This window comes from Myotis myotis, unplaced genomic scaffold, assembly GCF_014108235.1.
Source record: "Myotis myotis isolate mMyoMyo1 unplaced genomic scaffold, mMyoMyo1.p scaffold_m19_p_14, whole genome shotgun sequence".
Lineage (NCBI taxonomy): Eukaryota > Metazoa > Chordata > Mammalia > Chiroptera > Vespertilionidae > Myotis > Myotis myotis.
Window position 1 is genome coordinate 14,783,758 of NW_023416318.1, and position 23,811 is coordinate 14,807,568.

General features: G+C 43.1%; 1 protein-coding gene across 1 annotated transcript; it reads left to right on the forward strand.

Moving 5' to 3' along the window:
- Positions 1-8,195: 8,195 nt before the first annotated feature.
- Positions 8,196-14,221, forward strand: FBXO48 (F-box protein 48). Its single transcript, XM_036334295.1, is given in 5 exon segments — positions 8,196-8,297; positions 9,007-9,229; positions 11,319-11,606; positions 11,608-11,824; positions 12,309-14,221. Coding segments are annotated over 3 exon segments (486 nt in total). The 5' UTR covers positions 8,196-8,297; positions 9,007-9,229; positions 11,319-11,520; the 3' UTR covers positions 12,492-14,221.
- The last annotated feature ends 9,590 nt before the right edge of the window (positions 14,222-23,811 follow it).

The window sequence follows — 23,811 nt, forward strand, 5'->3', positions numbered from 1 at the left end:
GAAATCAATAGAAATATATATATTTTAAAAAAATGAAAGGACAACTTTGAGAAAATATACTTGATTTTGGCCATAAGCTCTCTAGGCAGACTCCAATTTACAAATAAGCTTACAAAGGTTATTAGTATACTGGAGGTGAAGTAGTTTTTTGAAATTTGTGAATATACTTTTCCATAAGAATAACAGGGTAAATGGTCAGGTTATCAGGCTATCTCACAAATACCTATTTAATCTACAACACTGATGAAATGTGGATCATGTAGATTTTAAAAGTAAAATCCAATACTTTCTGATCTCCTAAGTCAAGGCTGCTGAACTGTTAGCCAATATGATGGAAATGTGCTGACTTGCTCCTGTTGAAATTTCAACTCACCTAACCTGTTCGGCTTGCAATGCAGCTTGCAGAGTGAATGCTATACAAGTGTGAGAACATCATCTTCATCATCAATATATTATGACAGAGACAACATAGTGAGTAAATGCATAAGAAAAGCTTAGGAGGACAAACTGCATTTAAATCTTCATTTGAGACTTTGGTGAATTAAAGTTTCTTAATTGTTACTTATTTAGTTCAGTTCAGCAGACCTTTCTTAAAGACCTATTCTGTGCCAAGCATCCTTCATAGTGTGTCTAGAAGTGGTGTTGAACTCCGGTTTCATAATAGAATCATCTTCAAAGCTTTTTAAAAATACAGATATTCAGAAACCACTATGGAATCAAGTTACCAGAGAAAGGAGTTTGAACAGAGGTATGAAGGCATATGAAAAAAAAGGCAGATGATAATTTTTATATACATAAGAAAAGTAATTCACTACACACCTACCAGAAGGCCCAAAGCCAAAACACTGACAATACCAAACTCTGATGAAGATTTCGGACGGGAACTCTCATTCATTGCTGGTAGAAATGCAAAATGGTACAGCCACTTTGGAAGACAGTTGTCAGTTTCTTACAAAACTAAATACATTCTTACCATACAATCCTGTGCATAGATGTTTAAAACAGCCTTTGTCATAACTGTCAAACTTGGAAGTAACCAAGATGTCTTTCAGTAGGTAAATGGATAAACTATAGAACATCCAGACAATGGAATATTACTCATCATTAAAAAGCCATGAAAAGCTATGGAACCTTAAGTACATATTACTAAGTAAAAGAAGCCACATATGCATACTGCATGATTCCAATGATAGGATATTCTGCAAAAGGTATAACTATAGAGACAGTGAAAAGTTCAGTAGTTGCCAGGGGTTGGGAGGGAAAGGAAGGATGAATAGACAGAGCACAGAGGATTCTCCAGACAGTAAAACTATTCTGTGTGGTACTACAATGGTGGATACATGTAATTACACATTTGTCAAAACCCATAGAATGTACACAAAGACTGAACCCTACTGTAAACTATTTGGGCGATAATGACATGTCAATATAAGTTTATAGAACATACCACTGTCGTACAGGATGTTGATAGTGGGGGAGGCTGCAGATGGGGGTGGGGGGCAGAGGTAGATGGGACTCTGTACTTTCAATTCAATTCTGCCTAAAACTGCTTTACAAAATAAAGCCTTTACAAAAAGAGAAAGAAAACTAATAAATGCTATAAAAGTAATGTCTGTAAAAAGTTAAATGGGATCATCGTTGTAATGATTATCCCATAAGTATAGTCAACACTTATCCAATTATCCAATACTAGAGGCCCAGTGCAGGAAATTCGTGTGGGGGGTGACGAAGGGTCCCTCAGCCAGGCCTGTACCCACTTGCAATCTGGGACCCCTTGAAGAATGTCCAACTACAGGTTTAGGCCCGATCCTTAGAGGCAGTCAGACATCCCTCTCACAATCTGGGACTGCTGGCTCCTAACCTCTTGCCTGGCTCCTAACTGCTCACCAGCCTGCTGATCGCCCCTAACCACTTGCCTGCCTGCCTGACTCCCCCTAACCACCTCTGCCTGCCTGCCTGATTGCCCCTAAACCCTCTGCCTGACTGCCTGATCATCCCTATCTACTTGTCCACCTGCCTGACTGCCACTAACCACCTCTGCCTGCCTTCCTGATTGTCCCTAACTGCTCACCTGTCTGCCTGATTGCCCCTAACCACTCTGCCTGCCTAATCACCTCTAATTTCTCACCTTCCTGCCTGATCACCCCTAACCACTCACCCGCCTGCCTGATCACCCCTAACCACCTCTTCCTGCCTGCCTGATCGCCCCTAACCACTCGCCTGCCTGCGTGATCACCCCTAAACCCTCTGCGTGCCTGCCTGATCACCCCTCACCGCCTCTGCCATGGCTTCGTCCAGAAGGACCTCTGGAATGACATCTGGAAGGTCGTTTGGCTGCCTGGTCTAATTAATATATTACACTCTTATTATTATAGATCATTTCAGGTAGATGCGAATTTACAATTAACTTCCTGAGTTATTCCACTTAAAACTAAGTTTTTGCTCTCTCATACTACCAAAAGAAAAAAGGAAAAAATAAACCTCACCTTACTGGAATTGCTATTGTTTGAAAAAGCAACCCTCAAGTTGAGTGTTAACCACTACAGAGAAGAAATACATGTGTCTATCAGCTCCCAAATCTTAAAAACCACAGATGATTTGTTAGTTCTTCAAATTTTCCCTTCAATGCATTTAGGATATTGTTCATAGGCACTTCTAATGCCTGCCAAATTTGGCAATAGAATCCCATAAGTGGATTTTGCTTTCAAAAGGAAAAGCAAAATCCAGGCCAGATAATTGACTTTCTACTCCTTACCATTTTCTTTTTGAACACATATTTATTTTTATTTTTTAATAAATCTTTATTGTTCAGATTATTACAGTTGTTCCTCTTCCCCCCCCCATAACTCCCCTGCACCCAGTTCCCACCCCACCCTCTGCCCTTACCCGCCCCCACTGTCCTCATCCATAGGTGTACAATTTTTGTCCAGTCTCTTCCCCCACCCCCACACCCCTTACCCCCCCGAGAATTGTCAGTCCACTCCCTTTCTATGCCCCTGATTCTATTATATTCACCAGTTTACTCTGTTCATCAGATTTTTTATTCACTTGATTTTTAGATTCACTTGTTGATAGACATGTAATTGTTGTTCATAATTTTTATCTTTGCCTTTTTCTTCTTCTTCCCCTTCTTAAAGAATACCTTTCAGCATTTCATATAGTACTGGTTTGGTGGTGATGAACTCCTTTAGCTTTTTCTTATCAGTGAAGCTCTTTATCTGACCTTCAATTCTGAATGATAGCTTTGCTGGATAAAGTAATCTTGGTTGTAGGTTCTTGCTATTCATCACTTTGAATATTTCTTGCCACTCCCTTCTGGCCTGCATAGTATCTGTTGAGAAATCAGCTGACAGTCATATGGGTGCTCCCTTGTCAGTAACTGTCTTATTTTCTCTTGCTGCTTTTAAGATTCTCTCTTTGTTTTTTGTTCTTGGCATTTTAATTATGATGTGTCTTGGTGTGGTCCTCTTTGGATTCCTTTTGTTTGGGGTTCTCTGCACTTCCTGGACTTGCAAGTCTATTTCTTTCAGCAGGTAGGGGAAGTTTTCTCTCATTATTTCTTCAAATAGGTTTTTAATATCTTGCTCTCTCTCTTCTTCTGGCACCCCTATAATTCGTATGTTGGTACGTTTGAAGTTGTCCCAGAGGCTCCTTACACTATCTTCATATCTTTGGATTCTTTTTTCTTTTTGCTTTTTCGGTTGGGTGTTTTTTGCTTCTTCATATTTCAAATCTTTTACTTGATTCTTGGGATCCTCTAGTCTGCTTTTGGAACTCTGTATATTATTCTTTATTTCAGTCAGTGTATGCTTAATTTCTAGTTGGTCCTTTTTCATATCCTCGAAGGTCTCACTAAATTTATCAGCAGTTTCTAGAAAATTCTTGAAAAACCTTATAACCGTGGTTTTGAACTCTATATCCAGTAGTTTGCTTTCCTCCATTTCTGTCATTTGTGATCTCTTTCTTTGCGCATTTTTTATGCTTCCCTGTGTTGGTAGAGTGGCTTTGTGTGCTAGGTGTCCTATAGGGGCCAGTGGCTCAGCCTCCCCAATTATCTGAGGTGGACACTCTTGGTGCACCCCTTTGTGGGCTTTGTGCTCAGTCTTGTTGTAGTTAAGCTTTGGTTGTTGTTGGTATCACTGGGAGGAATTGACATCCAGGCCAATGGTCTGTGATAATCAGCTGTGTCTGCAGTGGGAGAACTTCTGTGCTGAAGACACCCTTATGGGGCAAGACTTGCTTCAGTGGGGCATTGGTGCTCACTGAATCTGCCCCCTGAGTGTGTCCCTTATGGATCTGAGGAGCTGTAATCTGGATGATCCCACTCTGACCACTAGGTACACGGGCTCTTGGATCTCTAAGCAGGTGCTAATTTAGCCTCTGCCTGAGGCTACCCAGCAGGAGCTATGGAGAGATCTGCAGATTCCTCTTCCTTGTTTGGGGTTTGGAGGTGCTCAGATGAGGCCCAGCTGTGAAGCAATGCAAGCTGCTGTGGGGCCTTAAGCCTTTTTTTGGATGTTCTGGGTCTCTCTGACCCAGCTGCAGTTTGTTAGGTAATTTTAGAACTCAAAGGGCCAGCCCATTCATATGCAAAAGCCTCTGCTCGCAGCTTAGGTGTGGGGGGGGTTTCAGGGAATCAACAGGGCGGAGCAAACAGCTATGGCTGCTCCTCAGTCCTGCCCTAAGAGGCCCCCAGGTCTCAGTGTCCCGGTAATTGCTGCAAGCACCTCTGAGAGAAAGCCGCCCTTGAGTTCCGCCCACTGCCAGACAGTCCAGTTTCTCCCCATATGAGTCTGGGTCCCCAGAGACTCACCAGGATCTGGAGTCAGGGCCGTCAGGAGCTTGGACTCCCTCCCGATTGAAAAAGACACTGGCGTTCTCAGCTGCAATTTGGTTTCTCCCCTACTCCTTATAATTTTCAAAAACAGAAGTCAAATAGGCTCATCTTACCTAATAATAGACAAACATGCAAATTGACTGTACCTTCCCTATGCCTTAAGCACCCACCAGCCAATCAGAGCTACTATATGCAAATTAGCCCAACCAAGATGGTGGCCACCAGCCACAGAGCTGGAGCGAGCAGGAGGCTTGCTTGCTCCAGTGATGGAGGAAGCCAGCCTGCCGCAGCCAGCTCTGAGCTCCACTCAAAAGCAACAAAGTTTCAATTATAGAAGGTAAATAAACCCCAGATACCTGCTTCCAGTCGCCATGGCCACGGAGCTGGAGTGAATAAAAAAACAAAAAAAAAGGAAAGGCTGGGAGCTTCAGTCGCCAGGGGGCTTGGTCAGTCTGAAAACAGCCATCAGCTCTCATCCAGGCTGGCCAGGCACGCAGTGGGGACCCCCACCCTGAAGGGGGTTTGGGCAGCCTGAAAACGGCCCTCAGCCCCTCACCCAGGCTGGCCAGGCACCCCAGAGGGGACCCCCACCCTGAAGAGGGTTTGGGCAGCCTGCAAACACCCATCAGTCCCTCACCCAGGCTGGCGAGGCCCCCAGCGGGAACCCCACCCTGATCCAGGACACCCTTCAGGGCAAACCAGTCGGCCTCCACCCATGCACCTGGCCTCTATCCTATATAATAAAAGGGTAATATGCAAATTGACCCTAATAGCAGAAGGACTGGGAATGACTAGTCACTATAACACACACTGACCACCAGGGGGCAGACACTCAATGCAAGAGCTGCCCCCTGGTGGTCAGTGCGCTCCCACAGGGGGAGCTCTGCTCAGCCACAAGCCAGGCTGATGGCTGCCAGTACAGCAGTGGTGGTGAGAGCCTCTCCCACCTCCTCAGCAGCGCTAAGGAGGTTCGACTGCAGCTTAGGCCTGCTCCTCGCTGGCAAGTGGACATCCACCGAGGGATGTCTGACTGTCAGCTTGGGCCCAATCCCCAAGGGAGCGGGCCTAAGCCAGCAGGTGGACATCCTCTGAGGGGTCCCAGACCGCAAGAGAGCATAGGCCAGGCTGAGGGACTCCCCCCCACCTCCACCCCCACCCCCACCCCAGGTGCACAAATTTTTGTGCACCGGGCCTCTAGTATCACAATAACAAACCTAGAACACAAAAGATCAAACTACAAATGGTGAAAGGGTCTGCAACTTACATGTTTATGAAACATAGGCCTAAAACTCACCCATCTTTTAACTAGATCCATAGGACTCTGCATTGGTGATATAATTTGTTAAGCAAAAAAAAAACTAATTAGTCACCAGTCAAAAGATCTAGATGAAGCACATACTCTGCTAAGTTCCTAACTTAGATTAGATAGATAGATAGATAGATAGATGATAGATAGATAAAATGGATAGAGGGAGAGATAGAAATAGGGAAGAAGGAAGAGGAGAGAAAAGGGTGGGTAGACGACAAACCTCCCAGGCAGTTCCTTCAAATGTTTGTACAGCTTAATAAATTGTGGCAAAAAGTATCAATGTTATTTAAACATTTAAGTAATGACTTGCAAGGTAAAAAAATAAAAATAAACAACAGGTGAATTTCAACTTTCTTACTTAACCTTACTAAACACACACACACACACACCTTTAGGACTGACTTCCTTCTCACTTTTCCTGCTTGGAGAAGGGTTCTAGGGCTAATACCAATGGTTCCATTTAGACACTGGAGGTTAACCAGGATAACAGTCCATACCCATTACTCCCTGGCATTACCCCACGGGCACAGGTTTGTCTCCACCGTCCAAGAAAAACTAGAGGGCATCAACCCATGTCTCATATTTGGATGCCCCACAGTGCTAGAGTCTACAGAATGTGTTGCACAAAGTGGGCACTAAAAAAGAAATGTTAACGATTAAGAAAACATGCAAGTACTAGTATTTAGAAGGAGAGCTACAAAATTTCAGAATGCAACAGACCACTTTTCTAATTCTTAAACATCCCAGAGAGGGTGGAGATTAAACAGCTTAGTGCCACTTTGTGTCCAAAACCTTACATGTGGCCTTTAAATAACCGATCTACAACTCATTTTTCTCATCTGAACAATAAGGATAAAAAGAGCACCTAACTCCCATGGTTTTGAAAAGATTACAGAACTTGGTATGCCTGCAACACTACACACCCCATAAGGGTTAGCTACTGAAAGACTATTCCGATAAAAGTGAGGCCATCAGTCACACAAAAGAGGCCAAAAACGTAAAAGAAATTATTCTAGAAAAGATAAATTCAGGGGTTGGCAAACTTTTTTTCTATAAAGAGCCAGAAACTAGTGTAAATATTGTGGTTTGTCAAGTCAAGAGGCAATAGCCACAGCCCTTGGAGCAATTATTCCCCTGAAAGGCTAACAGGTTCTTTGTTTGTTTACATTTTCCACTTTAAAACTTAAAGTTCTTAGGACGCAGGCCCATCCAAACAGGCTGGATTTGGACCCAGGGCCACAGTTTGCCGACCACCGGATGAGATGATAATGATGATAACTCAAGTCCGTGCTTTTTAAAGGCAACATAAGGGAAACGTGTGTGAGTGGACTGAGTGAAAAACGTGCTGCCCCCAAACTTTTAAAATCCAGACATGGCCGGCGTGGTGGGGAACAGGTTCAGGAGAGAAAGGGCCGCAGAAGCGAGCGAGATCGTTCGCTGCACGGCTCTCGGGTCCGGCCGAGCCCTCGCACACTTACTCCCAGCAGCGGCCCGCGGCCGATCACCGTCTCCCCGGGCGCCAGCGCCACCCGGGGGCCGCCGTCCCGCGGCTGCAGCTCAAAGCCCCCGGACATGGCGGCGAGGATCAGGCCCCTCCGCCAGGAGAGGGTCCCCGCAGCCGTTTCCGCCTTCCAGGGACACGCGCGGAGCCTGGACAGGCCCCCCGGAAAAACACGGGGCGGGGAGGGGAGCTGGAATTGGCCGGGGTGTGTCAAGTTCTCCCGCAGCTGGGGCCCGAGCGACGTGTCCAGCGACGTGTCCCAGGTGGGGCTGGAGAGACTTGTCCTGATTCTTGCCTCTCCAATCGGACCAATGACGCAACCGAGGATTCCCCCTCCGCCTGTACTCCAACTACTGTTTAAAACCCTGGTTGAACCCGTCCCCTTCCCCCTCCCACCGTCCATCGCTCACCTGGCTGGGAGGACGCCGGATCTTGTAGTCCGTCGCGCTGTCCTTCTCCTGCCTGGCTCAGCGGAGACGCCCTAGTAAAACTACCGATCCCAAAAGGCAATGCGCGCTCCTCTTCATGCCTACGCGAAATCAGAGTCAGCAAGGACGGGCTAGAGTGGGCGGGGCCAGGGGGACTCAGGGATGGGATTCTGTGGCCAGAGGATTTAAACCGCTGGAGGAGAAGCCGGCACCTTCCAGCAGGTAAGGTCATTCCTTCCCGTCCAGCCAGCATCCGGCCGGCTGTCTAGGGGACGTGGCCCCTGCGCCAGCGCCGCCTCCGCTCAGCGCCGCAGAGCTGAAGTGACAGCCGGTGCTCAGAGCTGTTATTGTCAGCTGTGTTCTTTGAGCTGTCAGCTGCAGCCTGCGTGGGGCACGCAAAAAGAGGGGCTCAGAGGGAACGCGAGGTCACTTCTTCCGACTTACAGGGTCTGGACAGGGTGGGGGGCTTCCCGAGAGCCGGGAGGCGCCCGCGGCCAGGTCTGTCCTGCCTCCGGATCCATCTCCGTCCGAGTGACACCTGAACGGGGGCGAGCCCTTCCCTAACTCGAGAGGTAATTCGGCAGTTTGGTTCGTAAGGAACAGGCAGAAAGGGGATAGTTTTCTAGGCATCCAGGCAAAACTGGACTCATAAGAAAGATGTCTAGTGGGATTTTAGGAACCTCACAAATTCAAAAGCCTTTTTCTGCCTCCTGTGGAGTAACTAATGAGAAGGCGCATTTTATTCCCCAGTGAGATCCTGGAAGTAGTAACAAATAGCAGTGTTCTCCTAATATGAGATTCTTTTCAAGAATATGGTAATTTGGCTTTGGTTTGTATTGATGATGAGACGGGAGGGGTGGTGCATGGCAAAAACTTGGGGATGACTCATAAATCTTGTTTTTACCTCTTTGGTTTTTTTACTTCCCCAAAGCCTCAAGAGGAAGTCCTCTGTTGAAACAGGCATTAAAACTCTCGCCAGCATAGTTACTTTGGATTATAAACAACCAACTGAACGGGAGCAACTGTGACCTTGGTACGTCCAGAACATGTAGGTGAATAGTTCATTTGGAAATGGGGAATTGTCATGAGCTAAGTTAAAGAAATATTTAGCTGTATCTCAAACTCCTCCAACACCATCAATCCCTATTATACAAGTAAGTGCTAAATGAAATAAACTAATTTTAAGTAAGTATAAGCTGTCTTCATATGCAAAAATAGCTCCATGCTATTTCAACTGATTTTGGAAGCCTGCACCGTGCGCCTCAGGTAAATTAGCCAAAACTGGACTTTTTTTTCAGTTAGGAAAAAAAAAAATACTTTATGCATTAGCTTAACTTATAATTACATTTATACAGGACACTTTCAATATAGTAATTGGTAGAAATAAAGGTACAAGATTAGTTTTTGTGTATTTATTTATTTTCAATATTTTATTGAATTTATTGGGGTGACATTGGTCAATAAAATTATATAGGTTCCAGGGGTACAATTCTATAATATATTATCTGTATATGGTATTGTGAGTTCACCACCCAATCAGTAGTTACATGCTGTACCTAACTGAATAATAAACATTATAGTGGTTGGTCACTGGTGCTTGATTGCCTCAGTGATTATTATCCTTGGTTTATAATTAATTGTGCAAGTAGGATAGCTTCACGAGGCCATTTCTAAAACACTCATCTTATCATGGAATTGAATATTTGAGACTTTGTGTCGTTGTAACCCTGACCTCAACCTCTTATCCATTTCAGATAGTATCTGTGTCTAATGTGAGCACCTACCCATTAGGTACAAGTTGATAAACAATCCTATCTAATAATAGAGAAACATGATAATTAACCGTAACTTCACTACTCTTCCCATTGGCTAATTAGGGTGATATGCAAATTAACTGCCAACCAAGATGGCAGCGGCAGCCAGGCAGCTGAAGCGAACAGGAGGCTTGCTTGCTCCAGTGATGGAGGAAGCCAAGGTTCCCCACCGGCCTCTGAGCTGCACTCTAAGAAACAATGTTGCAATTATAGAAGCTAAACAAACCCCAGAAACCTGCTTTCAGCCAGCCGGCCTCAGAGCTGGAGCTGCAACAGTGTTTCAATTATAGAAGGTAAATAAATCCAGATACCTGCTTTCAGCAGCCAAGGTCTCAGAGCTGGAGCCAAGCCTCAGAGCTAAAGCCGGCTCTCAGTTCCAGTGAAAGCCATAGAAGGTAAATAAATCCCAGAATAAAAAAGAAAAAGAAAAAGAAAAAAAGGAGAGGTTGGGAGCTTCAGTCACCCGCCAGCCTGAAAACAGCCCTCACCCAGACTGGCCAGGAACCCCAGTGGGGACCCCCACCCTGATCCGGGACACCCTTCAGGGCAAACCAGCCGGCCCCCACCCATGCACCAGGCCTCTATCCTATATAGTAAAAGGGTAATATGCAAACTGACCCTAACAGCAGAAGGACTGGGAATGTGTGGTCACACTGACCACAACGGGGCAGACGCTCAATGCAGGAGCTGCCCTCTGGTGGTCAGGGCGCTCTCACATGGGAGGAGCTCTGTTCAGCCACAAGCCAGGCTGATGGCTGCCAGTACAGCGGTGGTGGTGGGAGCCTTTGCTGCCTCCTCAGCAGCACTAAGGATGTCCGACTGCAGTTTAGGCCTCCTCCCTGCTGGCAAGTGGACATCCCCCAAGGGCTGCCGGGCTGCCAGAGGGATGTCTGATTGCCATCTTAGGCCCAATCCCCCAGGGAGTGGGCCTAAGCCAGCAGGTGGTCATCCCCTGAGGGGTCCCAGACTGCGAGAGGGCACAGGCCAGGCTGAGGGACCCCCTTTCCCCTTCCCGAGTGCACAAATTTTTGTGCACCGGGCCTCTAGTTCTTATATAAACTGCTAAATATCCATCAGGTTTATGATGAGGTTGCAAATTGTAGGTGAAGACCTTAATGACAAGGCATCAGTTCCCACAGACAGTGAGTATTCAGGAGCTTAATAGAATTGAATCCTACACATTTTGAAGCTATTTTCAATAAGTAGTTGGAATGTGTTCTCACAATAGGCATTTCTACTAAACTCAATAAATCATAGTCTTTTTTAAGATAATGTTCTTTGGGAGCAAGCAGAAAGACACATGTTTACTAGAAAACCCATTTACTAACAATGTTAAAAAGAAGACGAGAAGTAACATTTGTCCAGTATCCCCAGTGTGCAATTCAGATGTGAAACTAGATGATTCACACGTTTTCCTTGTTAATCCTAGCAAGGACATACACGTGAAGACCATTTTTGACCTCATTTTACAGATTGAAAAGCTCAAGTCAAGAAAGTTAAGGTTTTTAAAATCATGCCCAAACAGTTACCTGGCTCAGAGTGGGACCCATAGTCTGAACTGAAGAGACTGAATAAGTTTAAACTCTGCCTTTTAGATTACCTATGCAGATAATTAACTAAAACATCAAGCTATGCAGAATAACTTCAAGAGGAACCATAATTCAAGAGTTTCTGATATAGACTTGAACTCTGTGGATACTGAGAAGGAAAAAAATGAATCAAAATAACTTTTTTATGTGGCTGCCTCAAGAAGTTACTTTATACATATTCAGTCAGCTGGACATTCAGAGTTTGTGCAGGGCTTCAATGACATGCATGAGCTGGTTTGCCACAATAAGAAACAATGACCGCTTATGGAAACCTCATTGCTTGGCTGTACGAGCTGTGTGCAGAAGAGAAGTAGATGATGATCGGAAAAGCGGTTATTCCTGGAGGGTAAGTATAATTTTTGTGGTCTGCAGTATTCTTAAGTACACGGTGGTAGGTGTGAACCAAACTCTGCTTTCTGCTTGGATGAGGTAGGATTCCATATACAGAATGACATTCAAGTGTGTTTGTTGACTTTTGAACTTAAAGTTGAATTATTATTCTTTTCCTGCAACCCATACTATCTCCCATCCATCCTTTAACATTTTTTCAATCTTAAATTAAGGCATTTTCCTCTGTTAGCCAGAAGGAAAGTGGCTACTTCTTTTCACTTCTTATTATCCAAAACTCCCAGCAAACTCTATGGTTCACACTGTATACACACACACACACACACACACACACACACACAAATTTAGTAGTATATGTGTATATCAGTGTAAAAATTTAATCTTCTTTTCAGCCCTGTCAATCAGCTTCTCTGGTTTCAAACAAACTCATCTCATCAGGCAGCAACCTACTACCTTCTGTGATGCTGCTTTGCCTCTTTCAGGACATACTACTGAGGAATTACCAGAAGAGTCAAGTGAAACTTGGATGGCTAAGTGGCAGATACAGCAACATATGTTCTCCTATTAGCCTACCAGAAACAATCATGTGCCCAATGGATGCAGAAACGTGGGGGGAAATTCTAGAAGCAGAACTGAAAAGACCAAATCACAAACAGATTTCATAACTGTGAGAATTTAAACCTAAAATGACTCTTAGGTTGCAAAAGGTATCTCTTTACCCATTCTTTTTTGTTGTTGTTGTTGTTATGTGCCTTTTAAAATATTTAACATTTAAAAATAGAAAATATTGTAAAAGTAAAGCTTTGTTTTTACTTGCCACTTCAGTAAAAAATATTTTTCTGGTTTTAATGTAACGTGACAAATCATGAAATGTTTTTTATATAAGAAATGATGTGCCAGTAGAGTAATTCCAAAATGTATTGTTTCATGTATTTGTGTCAGTATATTGTGGTACTTGAATGATAAGAGAGTTTGGCATTTTCTGATTAATAATAATTCAAAAATTCAGGAAACCATTTGAAGAAGCTGTCTTAGAGATCATTGAATAGTAGTCATAACTAGGCTCATGGGAAGATAACCTAAATTAAATTAATAGCAATATGTTTAAATGTATAGTAAATTTATATTTCAATAACTTTAAGTTTTCCATTTCAGTGAAATCGGATTGAACTGATAAACATTGAAACCATTATAAAATGTGCTAGATTTGTGGTTTAGTTTCAAATTAATCTGACCATGGGGCTAAAACTTGTTCTGAGACTGAAGAGTTATGGAAAATATTCAGAATGCTTAACTACCATCAGAACTGCCATTCTATTTTTCTTAGCAAAGCTCTCTTTCTGCCCATCTTATAGCACCATCTAGTGTTTTACTCATAGATAACTAAGACAAAGGTCAGCTCCTTTTTGTTTTCTCCACATGTAGAAGAAAAATATTGTTTCAGAGAACCCTAAATACCTGACTTTGTTAAAGTTTATAGCTTTCCAGTAACCTTTAATTTAATGTTTGTTCTCTTTTTCTTAAAAGTAGGTGCCATGGTATACACTCTACCAGATTGTTCATTCTGAATCTGTGGCCAGCACCATAGTAGAAGGTGTCTGTCTACAAAAGATTTTAGTTAGGATGGGGTTTTCTTCTTACACTGTGCTCTATAGCATGAAAAATAAGGATCCAGGAAACCAGTGTTTAACAAATAGGCAAATATCAGAAAGATGCCCCATTCTCTACAAATTCTCTTTGTTGAATCAAGCAGGGGATGAGTGCTTGTCTCTTATCGTCTTCTTAGAGTTGGAAGGGGCCTTAAAGATCAGGCAGTCCAGTCTCTAAGACTATTTGGCAACCCCCTCTTTAGGAATGTGCTTCCTATCACCCCCTCCCCCATTCATTCTTTTCTTGGCAACCTCTTTTGTAAAACTTATCATCTTGATCTGGACACCATCCCTAACTTCTACCATTCTGGATTAAGTGGCCCTCTGAAGGTTCCCCATAGTTCTTTGTGCATGCCATTCTCAAGGCTGCCACGCTACATTAAATTTGTCTGTTTATCTGTCTGTCTCCCCCTTTAAACTGTGAGATTTTTGATGGCAGGGACCATTTATTTATTTTTGTGTTCCCAAAGCCTGGAACATAGTAGGTATTCCATAAAAAATATTAAATTATTTGTGTGTTATTTATTTTAATTCTACCCAGAATATATAATAAAAACAACTTACTATATTGTTAGTAGACAAGTATTGAAATACAATGTAAAACTCAGAAGATATAGGGTATGCTTGATATTAATGCTAATATATGAATAATTGTTTTGATATGCTCTAAAGTTGTAAGAGAAAAATCAGAAAGTAGAAATATTCTGTTTTGGTTTTTTTTAATAAACACTTGAAAATACACTTCACCCAAATGTATCACGTACTACTTTTAATTATTGGGTCACCCCTATCAATTTTAAGTTTTTGTCTTTGTAGTATTATTGCATTTCCGTAATTCTTGGTGTGATAAGTTATGAGCTATGATCTCAGTCTACACTGAAAGGGAAGTTTTGGACCTCAGAGATAAATTTTATGGGATGGGCTTGCAATGAAGTGTGCATTTATCAGACCGCGCCATTAGCGTTTGAAAACATGAGTGGGTGGAGTAATGTGGGAGGAGTGCTCTTAATCCTTACATAGAAAAAATAACGTGTTAAATATACACAGTTTGTAACAGAGACAAGATTATTAGAATTTCCAATGTTTTTAAGTATTTAATCAGTTCAATATCTACTTTTTTTTAAAATTTAGAAACCTTTTTTTAATTGCTTCTACCTTGTAACCCAATCTTAGACCAGGACATAATCATCAATAAAATCTATATGAATATAAACTTTAAACCTTAAAATAGTCACATATATACAAGCCTAATTAGAAAAATATAACCCCTAACCACCTTATCTTTGTTTTGACTTTCTATATCTTCTCTCCAAAACTTCAAATGCATAATAATATTAACAAAAATAAGAATAATAAGATGGAGGATTATGCCTTTTTATTTAGAGTACAGTTGAAAGACCAAAGGTCAAATGGATAGAAGTAGGTCAACAATAGACAAAGTTGAATTATAGTAGTTAATATTTATTGAGTGTCTACTCCACAACAAGCATTAGCTTATGTGGAGGTGCTATTACTGTATCTCTGCTTATGATTAAGGAAACAAGTTAGCAAACAATCTATTTAATTCATTACCATTCCCCAGTAACCTATAAGAGTATGTAACAGTAGGTGCTAAATAAATTTGTATTGAATGAATTAAAAACTTATCTGAGAATGAGTAACTCAAATGGAAGAGCTAAGAATGTTTCTCCAACTTTTTATTTTGAAAAATTTCAAACCTGCAGAAAAGTAAAATTATATGACAAAAACTTTTATGTATACCTTTTACCTAGATATACCAGTTATTAACATTTCCACATTGGTTTTATTAATTTTGCTGAAGTGTTTGAAAATAAGATGAAGATGTGACAATACTTTATCCCTAAATATTTCAGCATCTTCTAAGAATAAGTGTACTCTCCTGATATAATATCATTATCACATCAAAAATTTTATATTAGTTCAATAATATCTCATTTACAATCCATACCTAAATTTCCTCAATGGCCCCCCAAAATAGATTTTATGGATTTTTTTTTCCAATTCAGGATCCAAACAAGGTTTACATGTGCATATTGTTTTTATGTCTCTTTAATCTCTTTTTTAAAAAATATATATATTTTATTGATTTTTTACAGAGAGGAAGGAAAAAGGACAGAGAGCTAGAAACATTGATGAGAGTGAAACATCAATCAGCTGCCTCCCGCACACCCCCCACCGGGGATGCACCTGCAAGCAAGGTACATGCCCCTGACTGGAATCGAACCTGGGACCCTTGAGTCCGCAGACAGATGCTCTATCCACTGAGCCAAACCGGTCAGGGTTGGTCTCTTTATCTCTTGACCAGAAGTATCCCCCTGCCTTTGATTTTGTTTTTCAGGATACTGACTTTTTAAAAAGAATTCAGCCTGGTTATCTTATAGAATTTTCTATAATTGATTTGACTGGTTGTCTCTTCATGGTTTGACTCAGGTATAACATATTTAGCAAGTATACCACCTAGGTGATGTAATATACTTCTTATTGCATCACATTAAGAATTAGCACATAATGTCTGATCCATGTTAGAAGGTAAGTCTGATCATTTGATTGAGATAGTAACACCAAATCTCTCCATTGAGAAAGAAGTGAAAATGGAGCCCACTATATGGGAATAGTTGGCACTGTTGGCAATGCAACATCAGATAAAGGTTTAATATCCAAAATATATAAGGAACTCATACAACTTAACAAAAGGAAGATAACCAATCCAATTAAAAAATGGACAAAGGATCTAAATAGATACTTCTCCAAAGCGGACATACAGATGGCCAAGAGACATATGAAAAAATGCTCAAAGTCACTGATCATCAAAGAGATGCAAATTAAAACAATATCACTTCACACCTGTGAACCCTAGTACACTGCTATTGGGAAAAGGGAACCCTAGTACACTGCTGTTGGGAATGCAGACTGGTGTGGCCATTATGGAAAACACTATTGGGGTTTCCTCAAAAAATTAAATATGGAACCACCATTTGACCCAGTGATCCCACTTCTAGGAATATAGCCTAAGAAATCCAAAACACCAATCAGAAATAATGTACACACCCCTATGTTCATATGTGGTGAAGGCCTGGAGCAGGAGATGGAGATGGGTTAAAAGGGATCAATTGAGGGAGTGGGGAAGGGGATATATGTAATACTTTCAACAATAAAAATTTTATTTTTTTACAATAAAGATTAAAAAATAAAAAACTGACACCACAAGTAGAAGGGGCACCATGGCACTTCCAGAATGGAGCATATTAGGAACCAGATCCAGTGCACAATTCACACGTGAGTTTGCCCGCATCCACTGAGACATGTACTTCTGCAATGGCACCCGGTCAGACTTGCAACCAGAAGACCGGCTTCCTGTCCTCTCTCTCCCTATATAAAACTTTCCCTAAATAAAACTTGCTTTGGATCTCACTCTACTCGTTCTTAAATTCTTTCCTGCGCTAGTCAAGAGCCAGGGCAGGGCCAGCCCCCAGGATGGAACCCATTTGGTGACACCTCTATGAAGGTTTAATATATTTATCATTGAACTTCCAGAAGGAATGGGGAGAGAGAGAGGTCACCCTCAAGTTTCCCTCAGTTCAGTGGGACCTGAGGGAGATCTGACAAAGTTCCAATGCCCCATGAGAGAGCTAGAGAAGCAGCTGAGAAATAAGGTCACAGGACCCCAAAGCAGAAGCCATGGGATTGACAGCCAAAACCATGAGAGAAACAAAGGATGCTGCAGAGTCCTTAGAGCACCCCAGAACCCTGATCCTACCAAGAGAACAGACTGTAGATCATAGGGGCAAAGGACGCACTGAGAGGAGAGGCTGCTGCCCAAAATGGCAAGAGGCCCCTCAGGAAGGGCTGTGTGCAGGCCGCAGGCTGTGCCTCTGACGCAATGCTGTTACCCAAGCTTCCTGCCCTGCCTGGATGCCAGGAAAGGGGAAGAAGGGAAAAGGGAGAACTCCAGATGGGATTGCCAGAGTTAGCAAATAAAAATACAGGATGCCCAGTTAAATTTGAATTTTAGATAAACAATAAACCATGATTTTTGTATAAGTGTGTGCCAAATGTCTCATTTTTAAAACAAATTTTTAAAAGTGTTTCAGTTTTATCTGAAATTCAATTTAAGTGGGCATCTGTATTTTACCTGGCATCCCTAATCCCAAAAGACTGAGTAATATGTTGAGCCTGAGTTAGCATGCAAATGACTGGAGTACTTTTCATAGGTGAGAGTCTTATAGTGTGTCCCATCCCCCTCCCAACTCCAGTCTTCATGAACCAGAATATGGTTGCCGACTACGTGGTAGCATCGTAAGGTAACTCAGTCTCCCCTCAGGCCCACTCTGCCTAAACACCCTACAGCACCCATTTCTACTCTACAGCAGTTGCTTCATGCTGTTATAGGACGTCCTTCTCCCAGGTTCCAGGAGAAACGAAGAATGTTCTGCCATTGAAATGTATTGGAATACTATTAAATTAGGGATAGTTCACATCTTGATGATGTCTAGTTATCGTATCCCTGACCAAGGAATATTTCCATTGGTCTTTGAGCAGTGTTTTAAATTATACCCTGCAGCAAACAGCTTCTTAGGTTGACATAATATATGTATGTTTTCTCAGGCCCAGAAAAACAACAATATTTTACAACCTTGAAAAACTTGAGGAACAGGCTGGCCGTCTTCCCTAAAATGGTCTAATCATAATATCTTCCATTGATTAGGTGCCTTTTATGTGGCCATTTAACTCTTCAAACTATCTTGAAAGGTCATTTTTTAACATTAATATTTTAATGGTGCAAAAATTGAGGCTTACGGAAGCAACGTAAGGTGAGTAAGGTCAAACAGTTTGTACTTGGAAGGGAGGGACAGGAGCTGTTTCTGCCACCGGCTCCTTGAGACCTGAATGGTCAATGCGAACAGCTTCCAGCAGAGGGAGGAATAGTTCTACTGAAACCAGACCAAGAGTTTGGGTGTGAGAAAGTTCCTCATCCCAGCTGGGTTTGCTAATCTCACAAGCCAGAAGTCAGAACCCTTTTAAGTCACAAATGACAGAACTGAAACTAATCAGTTTCACCTCCAGGTAGGAGGGTGGGGCTAAGAGTGAAGTGTGACTTTAAGAACATAGGGAGGGTGCAACCCCAAAATGACAAGCAGCCTCTACAGCTAGAAGTTTAAGATGTCAAGGAATATAATACTCCAATTAATAAAAAGTCTAACCCTCTCTGCCCCTCAGTCCTAACCTGGCCACCCAATAGGTTTCTACTTTAATCTCCAAAGGCACAATGTAAAATATATGAATTTAATTTTGCACTTTTTTATCCAATTATTCTGTGCAGGTGTTTTTCTATAGGGTATTCTTTCTTTTCCACAGATTCATTCTTTAACTCTTCATCCCAGGGTGTCCACTGATTCTGCAGTTCTATGATGCTGGGCTGTGAGTGTGAGTATATTTACTGAAGTAACGGATGTGAGTTCTGAGTTTGTTGGTTCCAAGAACTTAGAAATAGACATTTATGGTTTGACAGTCTTGAGGTGTAAAGAAATTTTTCACCCTTTTACTAACATTGTGAATACAGTCTTCTTCCCTGTATGAAAAAACTATGAAAGGAATTCACCCAGGGGTGAAAAAAACTTCTAGAATTATGTTTTTATTCTTTCCCTTAAAAACTCATTTAGGCAAGAAAGTTGAACAAGGGGCCTTGGGGAGCTGAGCAAGGTAATCAAAATTCACATGCAAGACGCCATTTCATTTAAAAATAAGCTGCTCACATTTAAGTTTTGAAATCTGTCTCTTGGATTATATGCACTTTATTATGTATATAATATCCACATCTCAAAATGGAAAGTAAAATATGCCTAAGTATGATATATAGTTTTATCTCAATATGACTTAGTTTTTTATTCTACTGCCATGACCCTGCCTAAGCACAGTATATTTGTGATGCAAGTCACCACTCAAGATCAAAGTTTACAGATAACTAGAGGGCTGGTGCACAAAATGCATGCACAGGTAGGGTCCCTAGGCCTGGCCAGTGATCAGGGCCGATTGGGGCCTTCCAGCTGCTGGCCGGGCCCTTCCTTCCCCGGCTGCCAGCTGCCGGCCAGGGCCTTCCTTTGTTCCACGCCGCCCCCTGGTAGTCAGCAAACGTCATAGCGAGCGATCGAACTCCCGGTCTTCTGGTTGAACTCCCAAGGGGACACTTTGCATATTAGCCTATTATATATATAGACTAGAGGCCCAGTGCACAAAAATTTGTGCACTCGGGGGGGAGGGGGGTCCCTCAGCCCAGCCTGTGCCCTCTCGCAGTCTGGAACCCCTTGGGAGATAACGACCTGCTGGCTTAGGCCTGCTCCCGGGTGGCAGAGGGCAGGCCCAATCCCTAGGTGCAGCACCTGGTCGGGCTCAGAGCAGGGCTGATTGGGGAGTTGGGGCACCGTCCCCTGTCATGCACAGAGCAGGGCGGATTGGGAGGTTGCGATGCCACCCTCAGTCATGCTCAGGGTAGGGCCGATTGGGAGGTTGCGGGAGGTTGTGATGTCACCCTCAGTCACGCTCAGGGTAGGGCCGATTGGGGGGTTGGGGCACCGCCCCCTGTCACACTCAAGGCAGGGTCGATGGGAGGTTGCGGAGCCACGCCCTGCCACGCACAGAGCAGGGCCAATCAGGGGGTTGGGGCGCTGCCCCGTCATGCACAGAGCAGGGCCAATCAGGGGGTTGGGGCGCTGCCCCGTCATGCACAGAGCAGGGCCGATCAGGGGGTTGAGGAGCTCCCCACTGTCACTCACAGAGTAGGGCCGATAGGGGAGTTGGGGCACCGCCCCCTGTCACACACAGAGCAGGGCCCATCATGGGGATGGGGCACCACCCTCTATCACCCACAGAGCAGGGCCGATCAGGGGGTTGGGGCACCGTCACTGTCACACTCAGGGCAGGGCCAATGGGGAGGTTATGGCTCTACCCCGTCACACACAGAGCAGGGCTGATCAGGGGGTTGAGGCGCCGCACCATCACACACAGAGCCGCAGGACGATCAGGGGGTTGGGGAGCTCCCCCCTATCAGGCACAGAGCAGGGCTGATCAGGCAGGGTTGGGGCACCTTCCCCTGTCACAAACAGCAGGGCGAATAGGGAGGTTGTGGCCCCGCCCACTGTCACACACAGAGCCGCAGGGCGATCAGGGGGTTTGGGCGCTGCCCCCTGTCACACTGATCCCGGTGCTGGGAGGCATATTACCCTTTTACTGTATAGGATAGAGGCCTGGTGCACAGGTGGGGCCGGCTGGTTTGCCCTGAAGGGTGTCCTGGATCAGGGTAGGGATCCCACTGGCCAGGGTGCCTGGCCAGTCTGGGTGAGGGGCTGAGGCCTGTTTTCAGACTGGCGAGTGACTAAAGCTCTCAACCGCTCCTTTTTTTCTTTTTTTTTTATTCTGGGCCAGCTTTAGCTTTAAGGCTTGACTCCACCTCTTAGGCCTCCGCTGCTGAAAGCAGGTTTCTGGCCTTTGTTTACCTTCTGTATTTGAAACAATGTTGCGATCCTGCTGGCTGAAGCCCGGCGACTAAAGCAGGTTTCTGGGGTTTTGTTTAGCTTCTATATTTGTAACATAGTTGCTTAGAGTTGCAGCTCAGAGGCCGGCAGCGGCAGGTGGGGAACGTTGGAGTCCTCCGTCACTGAAGCAAGCAAGCCTCATGTTCGCTTTAAGCTGCCTGGCTGCCGGCCATCATCTTGGCTGGCAGTTAATTTGCATATTGCCCTGATTAGCCAATGGGAAGGGTAGCGGTCGTATGCTAATTACCATGTTTCTCTTTTATTAGATAGGATAATAGCTATCCTAATGTGAATGTTTATTAGATGGTATCCTTCCATTCCTGCAACTGCTCCTTATTAACTATGTGGGCAATTTATCTGTGCCTCAGATTTGCAACTGTAAAATGAAGATTGCAGAAGTATGTACTTCATGGAACTGTTATGAGAATTAACATTTATGCCCCATATTCCCATCCCTTTCCCCTTGGACTGAGACCTGAGACACTCCATCATTCAGAGATAAAGAGGATGAAGAAGAGCCAGCCAAAGAGACTGAGAAATGAAGTAGAGGGGAGACTAGAAAGTAAGTGAGATGCCTAAGGAGGCAGGAGGGACCTACCAATGGCACCTGACTTCTGGGACCATTGGTTTTAACAATGTGGATGGAAGTTATTTATGTGTTTAATAAATTGACAGGTACAATGTATTGCATTTCTAAATCTAATTGAAAATATTGCTGCTCAGGAGTTGAGAAAAGGCCCGAGAACTTTTAGGATGCACTGCATGGAAATTTTTACTTATTTGTGGCACTTCCTGAAATGATCCTACATGACCTGGACTCCACTGCTGCTTTGGTCTTACCGGCAGGCCCCTTCCTCCCCCACCTCCCACTCACACTTTGCTTTTACTACACTGGCATCCTTCCTGCTCCTCAAGCCCACCCACCTCGGCCCTTTGCACTTGTGTTCTCTGTCTGGATGATTCTCCCCTCCCCATACCAGCATGGCTCACCTTCTTCCTTAGGTGTCTGCTCCAATGTCACCGTATTGGAGAGGACTGCCCTGACTTCCTTCGCTAATAGAGCATCACTAGCCTCGACTCTTTATTCCTGTTATCTGACTTTTCATATAATAATTATCACCACATTATAATTTATCTATTTAAAAAGAATATAAACTCAACAAGATCAGCAGCTAAAACAGTGCCTGCCTGACACATAGTGACTAATCAATAACTATTTTGAATAAATATTAAATAAATAAATGAAATGAAATGAAAAACAAATGGCTAAGACATTTCCATGTTAACTAGATACCTCATAATTATTAATCTCCCAATAAGGGTAAAAACTCCATCTTTGATTAAGGGGAATAGTTTTAGAATCTACAGGCAAATTCTGCAAACAGCCCCCCTCCACACACACACACACACACACACACACACACACTTTTATTTAACTAAACAAGAAAAGCTACCTGAGAGCATTCGCTTCAAAACTCTAGTGTAGATTTTATTTCTAAAAATCCTCTAGTGGCAACTGTTTCTGAAGTTTCTGACTTCATGTGAATAAATTAAAAAGTACAATTTCCACTTCATGTGGAATCTGTATAAGATTCCACAATAATATCAATGTCTATATATTACTTTAAATTTTCTTCTATTTAAAATAATGATTTGTCTAAGCTAACTCTTTTTTAAATTTTTATTAATTTATTGAGGAGACATTGGCTAATAAAATATCAAGTCTCCTTCCATCACCATTTATCCTCCCTTTACCCTCTTCTGCCTCCCCTTCCCTCTGGTAATCACCATATTGTTGTCTGTGTCTATGAGTTTGGTGTGTGTGGGGAGGGGCGGTGGGGAGGATTGCTTAATCCCTTTACCTTTTTCACCCAATCCCCAACTCCCTCCCCTCTGATAAATGTCAGTCTATTCTCTGTCTCTTTGCATCTGTTTCTATTTTGTTTGTTTTGCTTATTAGATTCCACGTGTAAGTTAAATCATATGGTATTTGTCTTTCTTTGACTGACTTAGTTCACTTCGAATAATACTCTCCGGGTCTATCCATACTGTCACAAAAGGTAAGATTTCCCTTTTTTTATAGCCAAGTAAGTGTTCCATATGTAACTACACCACAGCTCTCCTATTCACTTATCTACTGATGGACACTTGGGCTGCTTCCCAAGCTTGGCTATTGTAAACAATGGTATAATGAGTATAGGGTGCACATATTCTTTTGAATTAGTGTTTCGGATTTCTTCAGGCAAATTCCCGGAAGTGGAATAGCTGGATCATAAGACAGTTCCATTTTTAATTTTTTGAGGAAAGTCCATCCTGTTTTCCACAATGGCTGCACCAGTCTGCATTCCCACCAACAGTGTCTAAGTTAACTCTTTAATAAACTATATTTACTACATTTTTAACTCTAATAGCTATAATTACAGTGCTTGTTTGTCAAAATGAAAACGGAAAACAAGTATACAAAACAGTTGATTACTAACCGTGTATTGAAAGCAGTAAGAGGTTCCACGACACCAGATAACCCAGTTCTGAGGTTTTCCCCAAGATAAATTTTAACAGCTCTAGTTTCTTCAGTGTTTATCAAAATACAAAAGGAAAAAGTAGAGGTTGTTGTTTTTGATGTCCATCTGACCCTTGCAGGCTGAGGGAGTGAAAGCGCATGTGGACAGGGGCTCTGAGGAGCTAGGCTCTAAGATGACCGGTCACCTGCCTGCGTTCCTACTGGTGAGACCCAGACAACCTGGAGCAAGTGAGTGTGTGTAGGGACCATGGGGGTCTCCCGTTCT